Source organism: Vitis riparia, chromosome 9, assembly GCF_004353265.1.
Source record: "Vitis riparia cultivar Riparia Gloire de Montpellier isolate 1030 chromosome 9, EGFV_Vit.rip_1.0, whole genome shotgun sequence".
NCBI classification, from domain to species: Eukaryota; Viridiplantae; Streptophyta; class Magnoliopsida; order Vitales; family Vitaceae; genus Vitis; species Vitis riparia.
The window spans coordinates 18,316,959-18,340,041 of NC_048439.1; the positions used below are offsets into that span (position 1 = coordinate 18,316,959).

The window sequence follows — 23,083 nt, forward strand, 5'->3', positions numbered from 1 at the left end:
AACTAGTTGGGAAAATACCGAGATGATAAATGGCTTAGGATTTTCAATCAGCGCCTATAGGTTCTTGTCTGATAAGAGAACGTTGTGAACCCATTTAGTATAGTTTATTTTGAACAACTTATTAAGACGGGCGAATAAAGTCTTCTTCACCCACTCTACATGGCGTCCTCGCCTCTTCTTAACTGCATCAGATGAACATAAAGTTTGTGAGTAGATTAACAAGGAGGAAATAATAGCAAGACAAAATGAAAGTGATAAAAGCATAGTCTATTCAGAATCTTCAATGAGAGTCACAGAGAAAAAACTCTGTTTGAACTCTTAGACGAACTGCTCCAAGGGTTGGACACCAAAACATGCCCCTTGGACCAATCTTTGCTCGAGTCCGACAGATTGGTCACAAACTTGAGGGAAGGAATGTGGACAAACAAGCTAAACCTCTCATTTTGGCTCATCTTGATAGTATAGATGAACAAGACTTCTAGCAGGGAAATATCTAGTTAGAAGAGCATGTCCAACACACCACACCCCATTAATATTCAGATGATGTTCAGTTGAAGAAAGGTTGAAGGGATTTGTGTGAAATGAAGAAATTGTTTAAAGAAAGAAGGAAGATGGAGACGAATCCCTATAGCAAACTACTCCTTAGTAAAGTATAACATATTATTCGGAAGGTCGACGAAAGATAGAGCCTCGTTGCCTGTTAGCTGAATTGGGATGGTATCTGAAATACGAAAACGAGTCTGGAATTCTCGCTAGGACAGGATACCAACTGAACGATTCGGTCCAAGGCACCTGACTCTAGTATTTTTTTTTTGGTCTACCTAGCTAAGGCTTTCCGCTGGTAGAAGTAATTCATTCTCTGTCCATTAGACTAAGTGGATCTAGGTCGTGTGGAAACCTGCACTGATCAAAACAGTTATCAAAACCAATCACCCGACCCATCCATCATTCGACATTGCCTCAGCAATATATAAATAAACCTAGATGGTATATAATCCGAGTCTAGACAGATTTGGTTGCAAAAACTTGTAGAACAATCTTTTTCACCAACTGCAGACAAAAAATTGCACACATCGCATCACCGTGATAGCAGTGAAAGTAAGACAACAACACAAATACAATGACGACACATGAACGAGCATGGAGACCAAAAAACCCTAAATTAGGACATCAATACATCCATCTCCTCCCTAAACGAACAACAGAAGTGAGTAGGGAGACTGAAAAACCCAATATCTGGACATCGATATGTTCATTTTCTCTCTAAACAAACAAGACCAACACAATTCGAGAAACGATAACAAGCACAACAAATGAACAAATGGGTGATAGAAAACTTACCAAAGTCAAGATTGAAACACTCTCTAATGGAGAAGAGATACTCCATTAGCAAACCAATAGATGGCAACGATGAAGGCAAAGGGGAGCAATTGATGGTGAACACAGTGATGGCGAAAAAGCAACGTAGGCAAGAGAATGCTAAGCAAGGAAAGCCAGAAGGTGAACCAAATGGGTTGAACCTAGTTATTTATAGAGAACAAAAACCTAGATAGCCCAAGAGACACGCTGCCTAATAGCACATACCAAGATTAGTGAATAGACATGCCACTTGACAGTCAGTCTTGATCAATGTGACCCATCATTAAAGCACCAAATGACACACATCATTTGGCGCACAAAGACTTGAAAAATTATTAATCCATCCAATCCCAACCTGTCAGCTACCCTACCAAGCAAAGGTAGACGGATTAGGGGGCATTGTGGGAAACTTTGCTCCACGTGTCCTTTCCAACCTCAAGACCCTTTGGTCATTCAAGGTAAGTAGATAATTCGTCTAGATCAAGATGACCTCCGTCAGACGCAAAAGGAAAGTTAGATTTTCTTCTTCCCCAATGCCAAACAGAATGGACAAACCAAGGCAATTGAGACTTCTAGACTGACAAACCAACCATGCCAGAAATTCCAGGCATTGGACAGATGATTAATCACACCCAATGCCTAAGCGACAATCTAGATGACATTTACACCCAAAAATTAATGTCAATCAGTTGTCACTCGCAATCAACGATGTTGACAAATATAAATGCACAGTCAACAACATGGTCTAAGATTCTTGCATGACAACCAACAAATGGCGCCAATTAGCAGCTCTTGTTTGGTATGATTGCCTAATTTGTGCTAAAATGATGGCATTGACTACTTTATTAAGACAGAGTATCTGCCACGACGACAATCATCAGTGCAAGAAAGGCATGAATACACAATCAAGGTTGTGATGATGGCATCATATGTCCTATAAAAACCCCTCCAAAAGCATGAAAAGGTAGCGTGCACATTACCATTCAAAACAGTTGGATTCACTCTTACTAGATTTTGACTTAAGCTTCGAAGGGGCGTGGCAAGACCACCTGTCCGGACATCCTTTTGTGTAGGAAAAAAGTCTGTTTGACTCTAGTGAAATTAGATGGACTTGTATCTAGTTAGCACGACACCAATAAACCCCACTTACATACCTACTAATCAGCCTTTTTCCTTTCCTATAAAATGGCTACTCACCTTCCTAATCTTGCATCTCCTCCACCTATCCCCTCTTATTCCTCTTTCATTCTTTAATTTCCCACATAATCCTCCCACACCCAAGGCAATCAATACCCCCAAAAATCCTACCCATGATGAGATTGTGCCTTCTATTTTAGAATCACCATATCAATCCAATGCAAAAGACAACCAACATGTGCTAGATACCCTCTTATAATGTCCAAGGCTTCAACCACACCTCCACCCACCTATTCAAATTCCCAATTCCCACTTGACATGTTTATTCCAATTGTTAAACTAACAACTATTCGTTTCATCTTAAGTCTTACTTTATCTAAAGGGTGGCCTCTCCAACAACTTGATGTAAACAATGTCTCCCTTCATAGGCATTTATTTGAGGATGTTTACATGGTCCAACCACTGGGCATTATTGATCAAATTTTCCCAACCGTATGTGTCATCTTCGTAAAGCTCTCTATGGTTTTAAGCAAGCTCCACGAGCATGGTACATTGAACTGCAACTCTATCTTGTGGCTACAAGTTTTGCTAACTCCAACTTAGGCACCTCTTTGTTCATCTACAATACTAATGACCTTGTTCTCTATCTCCTTGTATATGTCGATGATCTCATTCTCATAGGCAATGATTTGGGCTTCATTAACAAGTTTTTTTTCTCAACTTGTCACACAATTCTCCATTAAGGACCTCAGCTCATTGTCTTTCTTCCTTGGAGTTAAGGTGATCCCATCTGAAGATGGTGTGTTTCTTTCTTAACAGAAGTACATTACTAAGCTCCTCACTCGGACCAACATGATGAATGCCAAAGAAGTCTGAATGCCTCTCTCATCAACACATAATCTCACATTGTTCGATGGCACCTCATTGATTGATGCTATTGAATATCGACAAGTTGTTTGGTGGTCTTCAATATCTCACTTACACACTTGAACATCGCTTTTACAGTCAACAAACTCTATTAATTCATGCATCACCCTACCATTGTTCATTGGATGGTAGTAAAATGCTCACTTTGATATCTTCATGACACCTTATACCATGGTCTTTTTTACATCATGGTTTTTCACTTTCTTTGCATACCTTTTCAGGTGATGATTGGGCTAGTAATACAAATGATAGAACAAAGTACCAGTACTTATGTGGTCTTTCTAGGACACGATTCTATTTCCTAGAGCTCTCGCAAACAATGCTCTATGGCTCGCTCATCAACCAAGATTGAGCATCATCCTGTTGCATCTACGGTGTCTGAAATTTTATGGTTTCGATCATTGCTTCATGAACTTGGTGTTGCACTACCTGAACAATGAATTATTTGTTGTGATAATGTTAGGATTACTTATCTCTTTGTCAATCCAATTTTCCACTTTTGAATGAAACACATTGTTATTGACTTTCACTTTGTTCAGGATAAAGAAAAAAAATGGTGAGTTAAGAGTATCTCATGTGTCCTCTTCTGATCATTTTGCAAACGCTCTAACTAAATCGTTATCTTACCTTTGGTTTCATCATCTTTGCTCTAAGATTGATGTCTCCAATGAAACCACCATCTTGTGGGGGCATGTTGGAGACTCTTTAGGATAGTTTATTATTTTGGAATATTTTATAAATATTTTGAATATCGTGTAAATATTTGATTTCATCTATTTAAGAATCAGTTTATTCTTGTAAAGTAACCACCATAATTATAAGAAGTGATATGCCAGAAAGTCAATTATATCATGTATATACACGTCTTCATATCAATGAAAATTAACAGAGAAATCATTTTCAAACCTTTCCTTCAACAACCCAATCTCCACACCCAACACACAATATTTCAGTATTCCCACATTTTAAAACGTTATTGCATTAGCTTTAAAATTTGAGTTGGGATTTACCAAGAAATTGACAATTAAATTCACACTAAAAGAACTTACTCTTTACTTAATTTGACATAAATTTAACAATTGATAGAGTATCAAAATAAACTTCCAAATCTAATTATGACTATATAAACAATATTCATTCCACTAAATCTTTTATCAAGCAATCTACATTTAACATAAAAAATAAATATATATATATAAAAAAAAAAAACTATAGATGACATCCAAGTATAATGTTTGCCATCAACTTCCAAATCAATAACACCTATTTGCCCAATCAACCTAACAACTATAATCATATTCTAAGACTACATAGCACAAATCAAATGTTTCAAAGCAAAAAAAGGTAAAATAAAATAATATGTATATTGCTATTAAATAATATACAAGGTTGAGCTTCCAATTTTCCAATTCAAACCTGGCCAAATTCATCTAAGCTAAATACATTTTTTGATCAAGTTGAACTTATGCTATAAATTAAATTCTCCAAACTTTTAAAAAGTTGGAATGAATTTGACTTGAGGTGAGCTGAACTCACTTAAGTTGTAGTGTTGCCCTGTTATTAGATTGAAATAGAAGAATAAGTTATTGGTAAGGTACAAGTGCTAATTTCTCATTTTAAAAATTTATTTATTGAAAAAGACAATTTTATAATCCTAAAACTAGAATACTAATTTTGTTTTAATTAGAATGATGTTTGCCCATTTGCACTTATTTATTTATTATTTATTATTTTCAATATTTATTGTTCTTAATTATTATTTTTAGAATTTGATATGTTTTTAATTTATTTAAATAATAAGTATGCAACAAATTGGGATAAGATGACAATAATGTTGGTTTTTTCATGTACTGACCATGTTCAACCCTTAATGGAAAAGGTTTGGGATAAAGGATAAGCATATTTGTCCCACCTGTCCCGCCCTGGATTATATATAATTTTAAATAAAAAATTATTTTAGTTAATTTTTTTATTCTTCAACTTTTTTAACATAAATTAAATATTACTTTTCATAAAAATAAATTATAAATATTTATAATATTTTTTATTTATAAATCATATTTATTTTTAATAAAATTTGAATTTTACAAATAAAAAATTTTTAAAAATAAAAAAGAATTAAGCGAAGATATGAGAATTTTCTATACCCTCTCCATGTTGTTTTGCTTAGTTTAATTTTTATTTTTTTTTTAATGAAAATAGATATAAGTAAACGGGATTGAGATCACTTCTCCCAAACCCGCTCGTTACCCTCTCTAAACTATGGCCTACAATAAATTTGTAACCTTTGTTGATAGTTATTTTTGGTATCAGCTTTAGAAACAAGAAATAAACATGACTTTTAGAATTATTTTCAAACTTTTTTTTTTCATTTGAAATAGGGCAACCAAGCATGCTCTAAGATTCACCGCATAGCGTGAATTAAAAAGCGAACATTACCAAAAACAGAGCAAATTCAAAAAGTTTTCAAGTCTTGCCTTTAGTCAATTGATAATTAGAGTATAAAAATTTGAACATTGATTTTCTTTTAATAAACCAGGGTAGAGGGAGATTCAGTGCCTCTAACCCTTCTCTCATTCATCATATTTGTGGACTGCATGTCCGTTTATATACCAACTTGGATAGAATTGGGTTGGTTTCTCTCCATGAAAGTTGATTTTGTATTTGGGTTTTGTTATGCCAGTGAAAGCTTTGATGCCAACAATGTTAGTTGAAGAACACAAAGATAAAACAATCACACATACGGTATACGAGGTTTTAATGTGGTTCGGCCAACTATACCTACGTCCACGAATGAGAGAGAATGATTCCACTATACAATAAAGAATATTACAGAGGACAGAACTAGGTACAACTATTGGGTTCCTGAAACATCCCATGTTTCCCCACTCCTTATATCCATACCTTACTACGAGTCATCTCGCTCCACCAGGTACCTCCCATTCCTCCGGATACCTTCTGTTCTTCCTCACATCTCTATCCACCTCGTATAGTCTCTACAAGCCCATCTCCATCTCATAACTTTTTCCCCTCATGACCTAGAATATTTATAGAGATTTTTCCAACAACCTTCCTTATTCTATAAGGAAGTCTAATATTACAATAATATATCAACCTAGAAATATTCTATATAATATTCTTTACAAAAAAGGATTTTATACTAATTAGGAATTTGGGACACTTCCTAACAGGTTTATGTTATTATACCAAGTTGAATTGAGTCGAGATGCTTTCTCTCTAAGAAAGTTGATTTTCTATGTGGGTTAATCTTTTTATACCAAGTTGAATCCAGTTGAGTTGGTTTCTCTCCGAGAAAATTGATTTTGTGTTTGGGTTTATTCATTACAGTTGCACTTTGTTTAATCCTACGTTTCTGATTTCAGGAATATCTTCGATTTTCTGAAAAGCAATTCATTGTTTTTCTTCACTTGCGTTTCTTGGAGGAGGAGGAAAACTAGGGACCATATCATTTGTTTTTCCCTGTTTGGTTCTGGTGAAAAAAAATAAAAATGGGAAGAGGCAGAATGATGGAAGCAAGTGAGAATTTATGGAGCCTGAGAGAAAAAGGTCTTAATTTGAAGAGGTTCTAAGATTATATTTCTTCAGGCTGTAAATGTACTGGGTTTTGTAAATATTTACTAGTCATGCCAGTGTGAGCATGGAGAAGCAATTCTCCGATTTCTCCCTCTAAGAAAAGTACAGAAATTTGAGTAAAGCGAAGAGAGAGAAAATTCTTAGGGTTTTGTTCTCTCCTTTAAATAAAATTAAAGAAAGTAGAGGAGAGTGGGAAGGGCAAAAACTTTTAGGGTTTAATTTTCCCTCTTTTTTTGGCCTTTTAGAGAATGAAAATAAGATATTGATTTTGCTCAGTGAGCAAAAATAGAAAAGGGGCAACGCTTCTGTATACATAAATGGACTCACACACAATCATTTTAGATTAGTTTGGTTTTGGGTTTTGTCGATTTGGGTCAGTTTTAGTCATTGTTACCCATTGTCTAATATCTATAAATGAGTTTGTTTGGTAGAAGGCACGTACTTGGATTCAAGATATGGGTGTTTTACTGTTATAGTATACAAATATTTCTTGTTCGATAATCCCATCAAACTAATGGTTTGATGGTCAGGGAAATCTTTTTTCTTTTCTTTGCCATTATGTTTCTAGTGATTTGTTGAAACTTTTCATACGTTTATATGGTTTTAGTCAAACTACCAGCTTGGCAAAACTTTCCATTTTAGCTCATTCTTTCCCCTATTCTCCTAAATGTTCACTTCCATGTTATTAGTACAATTCACCAACTTGTTAGGAAGTTAGTGGTTTGGCAAAGAAACTTGGTCTTCCTGCCATCTATACTTCATTTTTCCTTAGCAAGGTTCCAATACTTACAAAAGGTAAGTTGTTTCTTCATATTCAATTGTATGAACTAAGAAATACGTACTGTGGATGTTTGGATTACCTTTTCTATGTGACCGACCAATGATTGTCTATGTGGCAATCCTGATAGTGGAGATATATCTAAAAGTTGTATTTGGTTTCAGTTTAGAGGTAATCTAGAGTTGATGTGCTTACCTGTTGTCTGGCAGAATATATTTCAATAATGTGTAATTTCCCAAACTAGAGCCAGGAGATTGTGTCGGTCTCCTCATAAATTTGGATGCAGTTAAACTGGTGGCCTGTTGCCATTACTGAGTTTAGTAACAATTATATCAACAGCGATAAATGATGGGATTGTTTTGATTATTGTCTTGCAGTCTACAAATGTTAACTCTACTACTTACGAGAAAAAGCGGACAGAAGGACAGGCAGCAGAAGGAGATTGTGAGCATCCTGTGGCTAGAGTAAACAAAAAATCTGAGTGGAGTTGTGCTTTATGTCAAGTTAGCACCACCAGTGAACAGAGTCTCAATGATCATCTTCAAGGGAAGAAACATAAGTCAAAGGCATCTAAACTCAAGGCTAAAAAGACCAGCATTGGAAGTTCGGTCTCAAAGTCAGGGAAAGGGAAGAAGAAGTCTGCCAAACAAGGGAAGTTGTTGCTACTGCAATAGAGGCTAGTCTTGGACAGTGAAACACGGTGGAACCATAGAACTTGTGCAGTGCGATGGGGAGCGAAAGGGGGACTCGAGGCTTTGGGACTGAATAATGATGTAATCAGTAAATGACCCACTTCCTTCTAAGTAAATATTGTTGGTTCTTTGCCCAATGGGTCTTCTCGGCTTTAAAAGTATCTACATAGTTAAAACAAGCTCAAACATATATATTGTCAGGGTATCACTATCACTCCTGTGCAAATATAATATTCTCGTTATATTTCATGGGATTATGAAGTCAAATACATGAACATACATCCCGTGTGGGGCTCGATAGACAAAGATCCACAATGAGGTTGAAACTTTGGTGGTACCTTTCTACAATGACCTACACCTTCCTATATTATATTGTTTTCATCTGGGTTTAATGAACCCTCATGACTTCAAAACCCATTTGTATAATTGAAAGAAACTTATATATATTAGGAACTTCTATCCTTATCTAATATGAGATATCACACCTTCGAACATTGTCTTAAGCTGATTGAAGGTTTGATTATAGCAAGCATTGGAAGCTGTTTTCTTGAAAAGTCAATGGTTGGAACTGGATCAAATCTGGCAACATGGCTACTCATTTGCTAATTTGTTTTTGTTTTGGGAAATCGTTGTGTGAAGGGATGATCAAAGACAATTTGTTTTCAGAACTATGAGTTGATCTTGTCGATTTTCTATAGCTTTTTAGAGCACTAGAAAAGAAAGAGGAAACACAATTAGAATTGTAATGTGGTATTGTTGTCCGCTTGTGAAGCTTCTGAACTAAGACAATTTTTTGTGCGTGGAGCTTGATCTTCAAAATTTTAAAGCTCCATTCTCTAAAAATTGCTTTATAAGTGAAAAATGATTAGTTTGGTAACTATTTTTTAAATGAAAAACAGTTTTTAAGAATAGTTTTTGAAAAATGTTCTTTAATGTTTTATAAAATAAAAGTTTGTTTGAAAACCTAAATTGCTTTTAATCTATTTTTAAATATGTTTTAAAGATAATTTTAATATCTAATATTTTATTTTTTTAATCATTCCATATATTCGTATCACAATCCTTAAAAAACAAGTAAAAACAATATAAAATAATTAAAAAATATTTAATAAAAATACCCTATTTCTATTATTAAAAATAAAAAACAGAAAATATTTTTTATTTACTAAATATGTTTTCTGAATTTTTTGTTCTAGCAAATAGAAAACTGTTTTCTGAAGCAGTTACCAAACAAACCCTAAGCCATTAGGAATGGTTTCAAAAATAGCTCTCCACACTAGGTTTTTTATAACAGTCTTAATTATGTTTTGGAAATTCAAATATAACAAATAATTTTTTTTTCACTTTTCTTAGAAAAAATTTAAAGTATTTTTCATATTTTGAATTGCTACTCAAAGTATTATAAAAAGAATAAATGAAAACACTTGAATTTATTTTTAAAATGGTTTATTTTGAGAATAAATTCACAAAAAAAAAAAAAAAAATGTTTTCAATCAAAATTTTGCTAACATGTTCATGAAGTAAGAAAACTATTTCTATTCTAAGAACAATTTCTGATTATCGGGAACATGATAACTACTTAACTTTGTATTGTTTAAAAACAAAAAATAAATTGTAAATTCATGATGAAGAAACAGAATCACCAGAGAGACAGACTCGGCCGGTGCTTCAGCTTTAAAACTCTGGGTGTTGTGTTCCCTCCTAAGATGTTTCAAGGGTCTCTAAATGGGCCACCATTCCTGTATCTTTTCTCTGGTTTGTTTTTCCCTTTTCCTATTCTATGACTATATTCTGACTTTTCAAAATTTCAAATTTCTTAATGGTACTAAAAATGTTGAATTGCAGGCTTCACTTTCCTTCTCAATTTTACTCTTATAATAGGCCTTCCATTGGTTGTAAGGGGTCTATCAATTTATCCTTCTCTTTGGTTACAATTTTCCTGCAAAGTTGTCAATCCTATTAGGATTAAAAAGCTATTTGTTAAACTACCAAACTACTTATACTTTTATTATAATGAGATCCATTTACTGAAACATCTAACATTTGATCTCATTCATCCCACTAAGTGCTCATACCTTTTAACAAATACTGGTTATGGGCTCATCTCACTCCTATATATATATAGCACTAATGTAACAACTATGTGCTGCAATGGACCAAATAACTTTGCTTTTGCCTTCTTGGTTATGAACAAATGATATTGGCTTGGAATGATCTGATGACTACAAACTTTAGTAAATCTCAATGCTATGCATCATGGCCATCTACAAAACTAAACCCTAGATATATTAGTATATTGCTTATGTTTTAAAGAGATACAATTTAATCTATTATGTATAATTAATATCATAATGGTTATCTTTTGAATGGCTTTTAGGCATATAATTTTAAGAGATGATGAAAGAGAATCAATGACTCATAAGAAAGCATTCAAAAAAATGGAATAGAGGAACGCCTTGATGGAACAAGAGATCCTGCCATGGAGCTAAAATCAAACTTGGGAATTAATTAGTGCTTCCACCCTAGATCATAAGGCCCATATTATGTGGATGGATTAGTAGTAGAAAAAGATACAAAGCTTGATTGGAGGCTTGAGGCTTTTCATTGCAATATGAATTAGTAGGTTCTGATGAATCACACATCCGGTCTAATAGTGAGGCTCTTACAATAATAGAGTTATAATCACACTTGCATTTAGTGAGTTGTGGAAGATGATGTGAAGAATGTCTTCCTAAGTCGAGAGATATAGATAAAGATATCTACATGTAGTACCCAAAGGGATTTGAGAGCAAAGCTGAATCAAGCTATCTTTGCAAGTTAAAGAAAGACTAAACCAAGCATTGAGAGTCTGGCATATTCTATCTATTATAAAAGGAATGTGATGCTTGAATGCATGCTAGTTTCCGCAATTATGTATATCCTGATATTGCATATATTGAAAAAGCTCAAGAAACCTCACCTTGAAGCAGGATGCATGGTGTCTAGTGCAGCAAGCAGGTCTATGCAAAAGTTGAAGAAACCTCGTCTGCATCAGTATGTTGGCTACTCTGAAATGTGAAACCTACAAGGGGTTTAGTCTCCTATACAAGAAAAATAAGGCATGAATGGTTAGTGGTTACTATAAAGCTGATTATGATGGTACTGATCATGATACACAAAGATCAACCATTGGTCATGTGTTTCGCTTTGATTCAACTACAATCTCAGGCAACATATGTACATCATCTTTGTCATAAAAAATGACAGAGTATAGTGCAGCAACAATGGTAGCTCATCAAGAAAGTGTGTGATTAGTACCAACCAGTAGATTGTTCTGCAATAAATTAAATAAATGGCCTGAAATCCCGCTTTGAAAACAAAGCATATTGAAGTGCACTATGACTTTTTAGGAGAAAAAGTTTCTTCATTGAGAGATAAAGATGCTGACAGTAAAGATGGATGAATAATTAGCAAACTTAGGATGACTTACAAAGCTAGTTAAAAGAAAAGGAAAGTTTTGAGCGGGGGAAAATTGAGATATCAACAGTAACTTTTAGAATAGAGCATGGCTCGAAGATGACCACTACCACAGCTATTGTCTGTATCGATCATCCCAATAACTGCAAATTAGCGGCCTCACCAACCAAGCCTTCACTGTTCTTCACCAATTGTCTTGAAGACCGAGCAGATGTGTTCCTCCACTGATATTCATCTCCAGTATTAATAAAGAAGCTTGGAGCTCACAGAGGCGACAACCCCACTTCCCCTTCACATCTATAAAAAAGGAGCTTTCCTCCCTTCATATCCATCTCTCTCCGATTTGCGTGTGAGCTGAAATAGAGAGGCCGATGAGAGGGGGGAGATCGTGAGAGAAGGGAGAAAGGTTTAGGGCTTGAATATCGAGGTCCTGTTTGGTTATGTGTTTTGAGTGGGCTCGTGGTTGTTGGAGCCTATTGGGGTTTTGGGCATGCTTTGTGTTTTATTTTTTGGTGTCTTTTTTACTGCCTTCTTGGTCGCGCATCTCTATCTCTCTCTCTCTCTCTTTCTGTCTCTCATTTGATATATGTAGTTTTCTTGGTCATGGATCTGTCTCTCTCTCTCTCTCTCTCTCTCTCTCTCTCTCTCCGTCTCTCGTATTTGATATATGTGGTTTGCCTGTGGAAAATATTATTTTATTTTACCATTTCCTGTGTGAATTGTGGTTGCCTTGATCATATTCTGAGAGTTGTGTTTACAATTTCTCTGTGACTTGTTGGAGTTAAATTGAAAGAATATTCACTACGCATACTGCCTTGTATGTTTGTTTCCAATTGTATAGAATTAGCCTAATTGCCAGCATGCTAAAACTTCCAATTTTAGCTCACTTTCCCTGCCTTAATATATAAAGGGAAAAACATGCTTTCATGGTAGTATTCAGCAACCTTCTTTGACCAAGTTTCTTTCTTCTTCTGATTCATATTTAGTTAGCTACGAATATCCTCTCTTCCCTGATCAATGCAAGTGCTGGGCATAGACTTTTAATTTTTTTCCAATCATGTGATAGCAGACTCATGCGGAAAATTTTATATTGGGCTTCAGTACCATGCCTGCGATGACCAAGGAGTTAGATTCTCGATTATACTACCAACTAAAGAAGACCATTTCAATAGAGATTGGTGATGGATCTTTCTTTTTGTTTTTACTGCAGTACTGTCCTCAGCCAAAAAACAAAACCAAAGGAGGCGGAATTGTGCAGGGTCAAGCCAATGAACAAGATTTTAATCAGCATCTTCAAGGGAAGAAGCAGTATTCAATGACGTCAATAGAGACTTCAGGCTAAATATACCAGCATTGGCATAAAGGAGAAGACCACCACTGAATGGTAAAGAAGACACCTAACTTTTCTTGTAAAGTAGAGAAGAGAAGGGTATTGAATCCTCATTTCAGGGGGAACAAACGCTCCCTGCGCAGGTAACAAACGCTCCTTGGCGTAGGTACCTTTCTCTCTCTCTCTCTCTCTCTCTCTCTCTCTCTCTATCTCAGATATTATTATGCTGTAGAAGTAAATAGTTTCTTGGCAGGCTTGCTAAATTTTGAGGATATTTAGGGTTTGCTTTCTATGATGAACATAACATATTTGCATTCTCAGTGCCTCATACATTTGGTGGAGGCAAGCAACATCTTAAGGAAAGTAAAGTGCCTTAAGAGTGCTGCTTTCACCTCTTCCATTTTATTATCTTCTATATTATACTTCCATAAAGCATGCATCTACTTCTTTAAGCTCTTTAACACACATATCAGATCAGATCTTATGATTTTTTCCAACACACAAGGGATGAAGAAAGACAACTAGATATTGAACTATAAACGAGATCGATATCATTAAACTCTGGTTGATGGATTTTTTGCTGGCCCCACAAAAAGGTTCTTTAACTGCTTGCAGATCAGCTGTTGGCCAATAAAATCATCCTTAAGAAAACTCGGTTGCTTAGAAAATAACATATAGAGAGACTTCTTGTCAAGAGAATAAAAGGAAAAGAAGAGAAAGGAAAAGAAAGGAAAGGAAAGAAAAGCAAGAGATGCAGCCTGGGGGGGGCCATGCAAGAAAAGCAATGAACACTTGACCAGTCCATTGCCAAAATCCAAGTGGTGGGACGTTGAAGTATGATGGAGCTAGACCAGTATATGTAGCATTATCCTTGAAGGCGTGCCTACCCAGCTCCTTTTTTCTTGTTTCCTCTTTTCTTCTTCTTTTCAGATTCATAGCACACAGCTAGAAAAAGGGCTTTCATGCTGCCAACAATGGGCCAATCCTTATTATAGGTTGAAACCAACCACATACTCAAACTTCATTGGTTGTATATATCTATATATATATATATATATATATATTTTCATTGAGGACAAGTATCCTGTATTTTCAATCTCTTTTAGGTACAGGACCATATATATATATATATATATATTGATAAAAGCTATTAAATTTAACTCTCTTTAGTTTCTGTCAGTTGTTTTTTTTTTCCTCCCTATTTTCTTTTCATTCTAGCTTGTCTCACATTTTTCCTACGACCCAAACAGAGATACAAGGTTTTTACCTTTTTGATCAATGCCAAAAATTTATGCCTAAGGAAGGACAAGGAGTTGGCAGTTAAGTTACGGGGTGAAGCCAAAATAGTCATCATATGTTCTCTCTCCCTAGCAGGGTTATCTACCTTATGGTGAATTCACTGTACTCTAGTCACTTATATGATTATCATCTTATTATCCTTTTTTCCTTTGGATAAGTGATGGACAGCCTCTAGAACAATTCATTGTTGTATAGCTTTCGGCATTTAATAGCGAAGTAGGCTTCCAACCAAGTTAATCATTGGATTTAGAGGTAAGAACTTAGTAATTTGATTAAGTACTAATGTGTTTCAAAGAGGGTTACCTTGATATGACTCAGCCTCTACTTGACCTTGGTCAGTCTAAGTTAAAAGGGGCTCTGATTAAAGGTTTAAATATGAAAAACTTTATTCTCAAAGCCCATAGGACAAATGCTATCATGAAAGTAATGACCACAACTCCACATTATGATGTCATTAGGGTAATCCTTAGACAAAAAAGTTATTATGGAGGTCATGCATACCAACTATGCTCTCATCCCCAGTCTTCACAGTTATCTTTCTAATATTTGAACTCAATCTTTACAACCATTTGGACACAGGCAAAGTTTGTTAGCTGTAAATCCTCTAAGAAATTTCAAGACTTTTAAGTGCTTGTAGAATGAATAGTGTCGAGAATTTATGCTTATAATAGATGAAGAAACATTTTTCTATGATAATTTGTAGATATATTTAGGCTTGCCATACCCGCCATTGGTAAATTTTGAAGCTTAAACTGTGATCCACGAACCTTACATAGGTCCAGGGTGTAACAGAATGCTATTAGAGCTAGGTTATGGCAATGAATCAAGCAGGAGTCCTCACTTGATCAAGCCAAAATTGCTTTATTTTCATTTCATCCAAAGAATGATCCTTGTGGCATAAGACAACTTTAGGGTTTCTTTAATAATACAAACAAGATATGCTCTTTATTTTCAAAAACAGAAAAAACAAAATAACTTAGTGAAGATGTCCAAGAAAACTACAACTCAATTGATATTCATGAGCAGCCAAAACCTAGCATATTCTTTATTTCAATCATTTTATAGAAAAAGAAAAAAAAAATTATTGTTGGCCTACCGGTCAAGCATTGGCTACCCAAGAATCCTCCAACATTTTCTAGAACATTCGAACCCACAAAATTCATCAATGGCAAATTATACTGCTCCAAATATCCCAAAATTTAAGTACTTGCAGCATCAATATTTTCGAGGAGCAAGTGCTTTTAGATAATATTTTGTTGAATTCATAGCTAGTATTAGCTGCTATATCCACCAGTAATAAATGATAAAGCTTAAATCATAATCCATCTAGGGTGTGTTAGAATGGTATTAGAGTCAGGTTTAGGCAATCAATGGAGTAGGAGGCAGCTTGATCAATCAAGTGAAAAGTCCTTATCCTCAATTCATCTAGACGATGATCGATGGGGCATAACACAAAGCAGGATTTCTCCATGATGCAATTTTCATTTTGATTCAGCAGATCAATCAGTGGCTTAACAGTGGAGTTTTTTTTTTTTTCAGTAATACGAAAGAAAATCCTTTTTTTTTTTTATTCAAATGCAGGAAGAAAAAACATAGAAAAAATGTCAAATAACATGGATTCAAAAACTATGAGTCAAGTTCAACCAAACCAAACATGTCCTTTAATCTGATCATTTATGAAAATGAGAACACTTTTTAAAAATATAGTTTTATTTATGGCATATTGGTCAGGTATTTGAGCCCCAAGAATCCTGCAACATTTTCTAACATTTGAACATGGGCAAATTCATTAGCTGCAAATCCTCTTCAAAATCCCTCAACACTTCAAATATACGTGAGACAAAGATTTGTCTCCTCCCCTATTTATGAAAATATAGTTGATAATTTAAACTTTCATGAACATTTTTGTATGATTATTTGCTGGGTTAATAGGTATAAGCTTGCCATATCCACCACTAATAAATGGTGAAGTTCAAATGCTGATCCATGAAACTGGGTCGAGGGTGTGACAGAATGGTATAAGGATCAGCCTTAGGCAATCACTTAAGCAGGACTGCTCAACCAATCTTATGACACAATACAAACTTTAGGATTCCTTTAATAGAATTAAGACTCGTTTTTCATTTTTAAAACTTCCTATTTTAGCTCAATTAATTCCGTACCACAATATATAAGGAAAAGATATGCTTTCACTGGACTATTCATCAACCTTCTTTTACTTAAGTTTTTTTTTTTTTTTTTTCTTCTGGTTCATATTTAGTTAGCTTTGAATATCTACTCTTCCGATTCATCAACCATATATATGCTGAATTTTAGTGTTGGAGTTATTAGGAAGGATATACTTTGATCATCCGGAGAAGCTGTGCCCTTCTGTAAATGTAGCTGGAGTTAGATGCTGGATTTTACCTTTTATCGACCATTTCAATAGAGTTTGGTGGTGGACCTTTGTTTTTGTCTTTTCATTTTTCCCTTCTTGCACTATTGGAGACTGCAGTGGGTCCAGCAAAGAAGAAAACCAAAGGAGTGGAGTTGTGCCCTCTGTCAAACCAGTGAACAAGGTTTTAACCAGAATCTTGAAGGGAAGGAGCAGAAGTCAATGACATCGATAGAGACGTGAGGCTAAACATGCCAGCATTGATTAATGGGAAAGAAGAAACCGAACTTTCCTTGAAAAGTAAAGTGAAGGGTATTGATTAATCTTCCATTTCACCCAGGTACCTCTCTCTCTCTCTCTCTCTCTTTCTCTCTTTCTGTGCATTAAGCAAGTCTCAGATATTACTATTCTGCAGTCTTAGATACTATTCTTCTACAGAAGTAAATAGATTTTGGGCAAGCTTGCTATATTTTGAGAGTGTTTAGGGTTTGCTTTCATCAATGATCATAACCCATTACCCATTTGCGTTCTCAGAGTGCCTCCATCACACATTTGGTGGAGGCAAGTAACATCTCAAGGAAAGTAAAGTGCCATAAGAGTAGTAATGCAACTTCTCACTCCTTCCATTTCATTATCTTCTATATTATGCTTCCATAAAGCATCCACTTCTTTAAGCTCTTCAACACACATACCAGATCAGCTCGTATAATTTTTTCCAACACAGAAGGGATGAAGAAAGACAACTAGGTATTGATTCTTTGCCCAACAAAAAGGTTCTTTAACTGCTTGGTTCTATAAAATCATCCTTAAGAAAACTTGGTTGCCTAGAAAATAAGATACAGAGAGAATTCTTGTAACAAAAAACTGAAGAGAATAAAAAGAAAAGAAAAGAAAGGAAAAGAGAGGAAAGAAAAGAAAAGCAAGAAATGCAGCAGCTTGGAGGGGCCATGCAAGAAAAGCATTGAACACTTGACCAGTCCATCGCCAAAATCCAAATGGTGGGGTGGTAAACCATGATGGAGCTTGAGCAGTATATGTAGCATTATCCTTGAAGGCGTGCTTACCCAGGTGCTTAAACTGTAAAGAAAGGATCTTTAGTGCTGCCACGAATGGGCCAAACCTGATCGTGGGTATCTTAAAGCCATCTACATGCTAGGACTTGATATTACTTCTATGTATTACATTAAAGTTATAGGGCCAAAGCCACAATAGTCAACAAATTAAATCATCTCTCCAAGGGTGATCCACACTGTGCTACTGACTTCACTCTATTCACTGGCCCTTTCTTGCACCACTATTTGCTATGACTTGACTCCAGTCACTTATGTATATAGTACCATCATCTTATTATGACTTCATTCCGGTCACCAGTAACCTTGTATCCTTTCCTTTTGATTAAGGTAACTAGAGGACGATCAACAAATTACATATATATATGAAGCCTAGGTCAGTCTAAATTAAAGTCCTATGGACAAATGCTGCCATGAAAGTAATGTCCATAACTACACATTATGATATCATTAGGGTAATCCTTAGGCAAAGAAAGCTATTTATGAGAATATTTTAAGAATTTATGCTGGTGAAAGATGAGTAAATTAACATATAGGCTTGCTGTATCCAACCCTGGTTAATGGTGAAGCTTAAACCATGTTGCATGAACCTAGGTCTAGGATGTAAGTGAATGATATTGGAACCAGGTTCAGGCAATGAATCAAGCAAGAGTGCTCAATTGATCAAGCCAAAGTTCCTTTATTTTCTATTCATCCAAAGAATGATCCTTGTGGCATAACACAACTTTAGGGTTTCTTTAATAAAAGAAATAAGATATATTCTTTATTTTAAAAATCAGAAAAAATAAAAAAATAAATAACATAGTAAAGATGTCCAAGAAAACGGATTTGAAAGCTATGAGCCAATTAATTGCATATTGATCATGAGCAATCAAACCCGAACATATTCTTTATTTCAATCATTTAAGCAAACAAGCTCGAATATTTTTTAAAACTTTAGATTTTTTCCATCTATACAAACATCTTTTGATGGGAGAAATTCATTGGTGGCAAATCCTCTTCAAAATATACCAAAATTTAAGTGCTTGCAGCATCAACACATGTGACACAAGAATGTGACTCTATCTATGAGAATATGTTGGATAATTTATCCTATCGAGGAGAAAGAGCCTTTATATGATAATTTGTGGAATTCATAGATTTTACTAGCTTGCTATATCCACCACTAACAGATGGTGAAGCTCAAATCATAATCCATGAACCTGGGTCTTGGGTGCGTTAGATGGTATTAGAATCAGGTTTAGGCAATCAATCAAACGAGAGTGCTTAGCTGATCAAGCCGAAATTCCTTATTCTCAATTCGTCCAGAGGATGATCCATCAGGCATAACATGAACTTTAGGGTTTTTTTTCCATCTTTTTATATTAAAAATAAAATCCATTCTTTGTTTCCAAAGACTAATAAAACAAAAATAGAATAGAAAAGATGTCAAATAACATTGATTCAAAAACTATTAATCATGTGTCTATGCTTTTTTCTTTTATCATTTAAAAAAAATGAGAAATTTTTTTAAAAATCTAGTTTTATTCATGGTATATAATGGTCAGGTATTTGAGACCCAAGAATCCTGCAACATTTGCTAGCATTTGAAATTAGTCTTTACAATCATTTATACCTTGGTAACAGCAAATCCTCTTCAAAAATATCTAAGAACTTCAATATATCTGAGACAAAGATTTGTCTCCTCTCCTATTTATGAGAATAAAGTCAATAATTTATACTTCTGTGAACATTTTTATATGATAATTTACTGAATTCATTGGTATAAGCTTGCTATATCTACCATTAATGAATGGGAAAGTTCAAACCCTAGCTCATCCATGAACTTGATTCTAGGGCATAACAGAATGGTATTAATTAGAGTCAGCTTCAGACAATCATTCGAGTGGGATTGCTCAACCAATCAAGCCAAATTCCTTATTCTCATCCAAAGGATGACTCTTATGGCATAACACAAACTCTAGGGTTCCTCTAAGAGAAGTAAGATGGTGGTTCTTCATTTTCAAAAATTGAAAAAAAAAAAAAACAAAAACAAAAATAGCATAGAACTTCCAATAACACATCCCAAAACTATGAATTAAGCTGTAATTTCAGGAGTACTTCAAACTGAAAAGCAAGCAGAACTTATAATTAAGATGTAATCTCTGGCATATTGGTCGGGTATGTGAATCAAAGAATCCTCATCATCTAAGAGGCTGTGCCACACGACATGCAGCCAGCACATGGATATCTGGCTCTCGCCAAATGTTATTAAATGTACTGTCAGATACTGAGCACAAACAGATTTTTAATTGTTTGTGAAAGAAGAAAAGTAGGTATCCTATTCGCTTACAACTTTGTTCAGCAAGCACTGAATTGATTACTCATGTGGAGTCTAAGCATTAAGTATTTGAGATAACAAATTCAGCTTTGTCGAATCCTTTATTCTACCACCCACACCCACTAGAAGAATGGCTATGAAGCTTCCACTATTCATATGGGGGCTAAACCACTTTATCTTCTGCTTAATTTGGGACCAGCAACAAGGGAAAGATAGATGCTTTTCTGCTCTCCAAATCATTATCTAAAATAACTTAATTCTACAAGCGTGGAATGCATCAAAGAAAACTATATCTCACTTAAGTGGTTGGACTGTTCCTCGACAGATAACCCTTTCAGTTATTGAGAATGTAGTTTTAACATCACATTAAAATATTAGGGTTGATGTGAAGTTCAATCTCTTGGTGATTGAATTGACACGTTTTTTTAAATCTTTATTGATAATATAAACTTACTTTTGAATAAAAGTAATAGATTGACTAATAAACTTTTACAGATTTTGCTCCTCTTTAACACTACCATGTTCATACTTCTTAGTCCCTTCTACACATCTTTACATAACTACCACTGATGAGCCACCCACTAATCTTGATGCTTCGGAGAATCGTTTTGTTCTCATATTCTTTCCTTTTTTTTCCCGTGAAAATCATATATAGAACCCTCTTACCTATCAATACGGTTGTGCCAATTCCTTCCTCCAGAAAACCTAAGCAAGAAAAGCCAAACCCTAGGCAAGCAAAAATGAAGTCAATTTTTTTTGGTTTGTTCTTCTTCATCTTATGTGCTCAAGCCCTTTTGAGCTCAGGTTCTGAAAGCTCAATCAAGTTAAAGAACCAGGATTTCAATCTCTCGAATCGTCTTGTCCAAGGACTGGATGTTCAAGGTATGAATTCTTTAGGGTTTTACGTGAGAAAAGCTGATTTAATCTTGGGTGTTTGAAAGAACCACTAGGGTTCTGATAATTTTGATACTGTATGAAATATATATATGCAGGTGTGAGCCAGACTTTTACTGGGCGGTTGGGCGAGAGCGATGAGGTAACAAGATATGAGAAGAATGAAAACTTGGTGTATTCAATGAAGGCGAAAGGGAAGGGAGCTTTTGGTGGTGCAAATGTTGTTCATCGCCCACGAGAGTCTCGAAACACAGCCTTAAGATCAGTAAAGCCCTCTCTCTTTGTTACAGCCATTACTGCATGTGTTACCCTTGGTTGGTTCCTGGGTTGGTCCCTTGCTTCCCCCTTCTGAGTACTCTTGAGTCTGAGGTCATCATTTGGTTAATTACTCAAACGAGTTCAACAAACTATGATCGATGAGGCTCAAAAGAAGGAATGGTTGGTTCTAATCTCTATCTTTTCCATCAGATAAAGACTAATATTATAAATGTTTAATTAGGACTATGGTATTGACTATGTGATTTTATCAAATCATCTATCTGAGCAGCACCCTTAGCAGTACGGAGATCCTTCATGGTGATTAGGGTTTTCATCTATAAAAAAGTTTTGGAAGTGTATAAACTAAGAAGCTATGGTATTTGATTATGTCAGTTTTTGTCCCTTTGTACAAAACCTTCCCTCTTTATGGGAAGTTTGGAAGACCTAATTCTGCTTGGATTGTAGCATCCAATAATGTTATTTATCAGACATCTAATGTGCAATGTGCTTTTGTACTCTAATTTATAATCATCTCTTTTGCATTCTACTTCCTTTTCTTTACTTTTCTCCCAACTTTAGCAATTGTAGGGACATTTTCTAATATTGTATGTATAGTTTCAACCTTTTATGATTTTCATTTAGTGCTATTACAGATCTTTAGTGATATGATGTCAAACAGATCTTTTTAAAAGCGAATAATAATCTCTTAAACTATATATCTTAATATAATGTAAAGTATATTATTATTAATTTGTTATCTAACAACTTAATTTTTTTAAGATAAATTAGTAATTTAATAGAGTAGTGGATTAATTAGAATCCTATGAAAAAGAAATGGCATTAATTAAATTGCTCAAAATCTCAAGAGAATGAAGTACTGTTAATGCAATATATATCATAATTGATTCATTCCTTGAACAACTTAAACTTTTGACATGATGAATTATGTAACATAGCTTATCGGCGCATGCATTGATGCCACTTGGAAGCATCTAAGAGAGCATTTAAAAGGGTATTTAATAAAACTTAATGATTTAAGTTGAATTTAAGTTACATTATTTTTAATTAAGTCAATCAATTGATTTATTTAAATTATTTTTAATTTTAAGTTAAAATATTAAGTTATTTTATTAAACATGCATGCCTAATAATTTAAATTAAGTCATTAGATTATATTAAGTTACTAATCTAGTTTCTCATTTTAGAGATGATTTAAGTTGAGTTTAAGTTATATTATTTTTAAGTCATTAAATCACCTTACTAAATAAGTTGATTTATTTAAATTATTTTAATTTTTAATTCAAAACAGTAAGTTATTTTATTGAATATATTTAATTTACTTAATAATTTAAATTAAGTCACTAGATTATATTAAGTTGCTAAGCTAATTTTTCAAAAATTAAAATGAGAATATGGCTTTGAAGCTTTTGAAACCCTAACTCTAATATGCACTTTAATAGACCTGCATTATTTTTTTAAGGAATTAACTAATTATTGAAATCTATTGAAGATTAATATTTAAGACTTGTTTGGGATGATGTTTAACTTTTGCATTTAGTAATAGAAATAATAAAATTGATTAGTGACATTAATTC

At 34.4% G+C, this 23,083-nt stretch overlaps 1 protein-coding gene and 1 long non-coding RNA gene across 2 annotated transcripts in view; both read left to right on the forward strand.

Annotated features, from left to right (window-relative positions):
- Nucleotides 1–17,302, forward strand: part of LOC117921643 — a 35,147-nt gene extending 17,845 nt beyond the window's left edge. The window contains exon 3 of the long non-coding RNA XR_004652398.1: nucleotides 17,067–17,302. This is a non-coding gene — a long non-coding RNA (uncharacterized LOC117921643). The remainder of the gene's footprint in view (nucleotides 1–17,066) is intronic.
- Nucleotides 17,303–20,950: 3,648 nt separating this feature from the next.
- LOC117922464 lies at nucleotides 20,951–22,035 on the forward strand. The gene is made up of 2 exons (XM_034840595.1): nucleotides 20,951–21,218; nucleotides 21,329–22,035. The coding sequence occupies exons 1-2, from the start codon at nucleotides 21,077–21,079 to the stop codon at nucleotides 21,580–21,582; spliced, it is 396 nt and encodes a 131-aa protein (XP_034696486.1). The 5' UTR covers nucleotides 20,951–21,076; the 3' UTR covers nucleotides 21,583–22,035.
- Nucleotides 22,036–23,083: the final 1,048 nt, after the last annotated feature.

What these genes read in the sequence shown, in the direction of transcription:
- LOC117922464 (XM_034840595.1), top strand. Translation starts at nt 21,077, where the DNA reads ATGAAGTCAATTTTTTTTGGTTTGTTCTTCTTCATCTTATGTGCTCAA. An exon ending in CCAAGGACTGGATGTTCAAG is followed by an intron (nt 21,219 to 21,328) that starts GTATGAATTCTT and finishes ATATATATGCAG; the next exon opens with GTGTGAGCCAGACTTTTACT.